This window comes from Polypterus senegalus, chromosome 13 (assembly GCF_016835505.1).
Source record: "Polypterus senegalus isolate Bchr_013 chromosome 13, ASM1683550v1, whole genome shotgun sequence".
NCBI lineage: Eukaryota > Metazoa > Chordata > Cladistia > Polypteriformes > Polypteridae > Polypterus > Polypterus senegalus.
Window position 1 is genome coordinate 108283995 of NC_053166.1, and position 3051 is coordinate 108287045.

The 3051-nt window shown below is 41.0% G+C and overlaps 1 protein-coding gene across 1 annotated transcript; it reads right to left on the reverse strand.

Annotated features, from left to right (window-relative positions):
- Positions 1-1747: 1747 nt before the first annotated feature.
- On the reverse strand, positions 1748-2613 carry LOC120543333 (gastrula zinc finger protein XlCGF49.1-like). Its single transcript, XM_039776370.1, has 2 exons — positions 2432-2613; positions 1748-2330 (listed from the first exon to the last, which is right to left on the reverse strand). Exons 1-2 carry the CDS (start codon positions 2611-2613, stop codon positions 1748-1750), a joined length of 765 nt encoding a protein of 254 aa, XP_039632304.1.
- Between the last annotated feature and the right edge of the window lie 438 nt (positions 2614-3051).

Genomic DNA, 3051 nt, shown 5'->3' on the forward strand with positions numbered 1-3051 from the left:
CCTTCTGGGACGACAGCCATGCAGACTAATTTGATACAGTGTGCGGCGTATGGTTTGAGCACTGACAGGCTGAACCCCCACCCCTTCAACCTCTGCAGTAATTCTGGCAGCACTCATATGTCTATTTTCAAAAGACATCCTCTGGATGTGACGCTGAGCACGTGCACTCAACTTCTTTGGTTGACTATGGTGAGGCCTGTTCTGAGTGGAACCTGTCCTGTTACACCGCTGTATGGTCTTGGCCATCGTGCTGCAGCTCAGTTTCAGGGTGTTTGCAATCTTCTTATAGCTTAGGCCATCTTTATGTAGAGCAACAATTCTTTTTTTATGATCCTCGGAGAGTTCTTTGCCATGAGGTGCCATGTTGAACTTCCAGTGACCAGTATGAGAGAGTGTGAGAGCGATAACACCAAATTTAACACACCTTGAGACCTTGTAATACTAACGAGTCACATAACACCGGGGAGGGAAAATTGTCTAATTTGGCATAATTTGGACATTTTTCACTTAAGGGTGTACTCTTGTTGCCAGCAGTTATACAAGCTGTACACTGACTACTTTACATTGTATTAAAGTGTCATATCTCCAGTGTTGTCCCATGAAAAGATATAATAAAATATTTACAAAAATGTGAGGGGTGTACTCACTTTTGTGAGGTACTGTATAATCACCCATCTTTTCTGCTACTGTGCTGTACACTGACCTTTTTTGCTTGCTAACACCCACTTCCATCCTTGCTCCCATGTCCAGGTCTGGAACTATTATGCTATTTCGATCTTCACTAATGCCACACATTGATTTTATTCTGCAGGTAGAACTACAAAATGGAGTACAAATGACCAATCAATAATGAGTTTGGCATTTTATCACTCTGGCTTTAACTTTACTGCAATTCCTCAGAAGATAATTCAACAGCAAAAAAGCAACAAAATATTGTTCAATGCAAAAAACAAAAATGAACTCTCAAACATTTCTTGATTTTTTTTTTCTTTTAAAGACACCAACATGTTTTCTAATTTCAAAGAGAAGAAGTACAAAAAAATGTCAGTATGAGCAGTTAATGTGGCTTAGTTGAAGTGCCACACCTCCCATTTTTTTCCCTATTTCAGTTCTACTTGAAATAATAACCACACTATATTTAAAAAGCTAAACCTGAACTTGGCAAATTGAACTTGACTGAAGTTAAAAATCTTCCTTCAACTGTTTGCCACTTTGAAATTTGCAGCCATCATGAACACATTGGTGTTTTTGAAAATCACTTCTTTTGTATTTTGGGTAAATATATGGCGTCTTGCCAGTATCTATACTCTGATGATTTTGAAAGCTCTGCTTTCATGTAAACCTTTTACCACATTTGGTGCAGCAGTACGGCTTTTCTCCTGTGTGAGTATTCTGGTGGTCTTTCAGATGACCGCTTTGTACATTGAGCACAGAAGTGAGGTTTCTCTCCAGTATTGATCCTCTGATGATCCAGAAAATGTCTTTTGAGGATGAATTTCTGACTGCAGTGGTATGGCTGCTCTCCGGTGTGAATATTCTGGTGATGTAGGAGATAACTCTTTCATTCAAACCTTTCGGCCAGTATGAGTGAACTGGTGTTGCACAAGGCTGACATTTCTTGTAAACCGCTTTCTGCATTCAGGAAATGAATATGGCTTTTCTCCATAGTTAGTCCATTGTTATCGGAGGAGGTTATGTTTTTTCTTGAAATTTTGTCCACATTCACTGTAGCTGTAAAGCTTCTGTGTTATGTGAACTTGCTTGTGTTTCCGAAGTTTCTTTTTTCTGTAAATATCTGCCCAAACTCAACACAATCATTTTCTTCTGAAGTTTCTGGCGAATCTGAACCTGACCCTTTTGCTTGAAATGTTTTGTAAACTGTGCAGCAGAGAGGCCAGTACCTGGCATGAAACTTCCTGTGCCACTGTGGGTTTTTACTCTTAGAGAGCCATTTACCACAATCTGTACAGCAGAAGACCTTCTCCCCTGTGTGAGTCTTTTGGTGTCGATGAAGGATAACTTTCTGGGTGAAAGTCTTCTCACAATATTTGCAGGAATATGGTTTCTCTCCAGTGTGAATCTTTTGATGGTCATTAAGTTGTGTTTTCTTTATGAAGCTCTTTCCACACTCGGTGCAGTAGTATACTCCCTTTCCAGTGTGCCCACTGGTGTGCTCTCGCTGTAAACCTTTTCCTGCATTCAGCACAGCAGTGGTTTGTCTCACCAATGTGGATCTCCAGACGTTGCCAGAGGCTGTCCTCATGGTGAAAGCCTTTCCCACAGTCAGGGCAGGAGAAGAGATGCTCTTTGTTATGAACTCTCTCATGCTGCTGCAAGGAACATTTAGCATTAATGTCATCTGGCACTCACTGCACTGGAATGACCTTTCCTCGTTGTGAATTTGCTTGTGAAGATTTAGAGAATTTCTCACAGTGAGAAACGTTTCCTACATTCAGAACAGCAAAATGCCTTTTCTCCATAGAGGGCTTTAAGAGGAACCCAAGGAGTAGTCTGAAGGAGTCTGAAATCCCTTTGACATTCACCACAAGTGTACGGCTTCAGATCCCTGTAACTCTTCTTGTGTTTCTGAAGCTGATATTTCTGCCTAAACATCTTTCCACATTCTGTGCTACAGTGGAGCCTTTCTGGCATGTGAGTTGACTTGTGCTGCTGCAAAAGGGAATTAGTATTGAATCCTTTGTAAATTCTAAACAGACAAAGTTTATAAGAGCTGTGCATTTTCATGTGACATTGAAGGTATTTGGCATGTTCGAAATCTTCCCAGTGCACCAGCCCCACTCCTAAGAGGGACATATTACAAATTATTCATGAAGAAGAGCTAGAACTTTATTTGTCCCCAAGGGGAAACGTGGCTTCAACAATATATTAAAAAAACTTCTTCTTCTTTCGGCTGCTCCCGTTAGGGGTTGCCACAGCGGATCATCTTCTTCCATATCTTTCTGTCATCTGCATCTTGTTCTGTAACACCTGCATGTCCTCTCTCACCACACCCATAAACCTGCACTTAGGCCTTCCTCTTTTCCTCTTCCC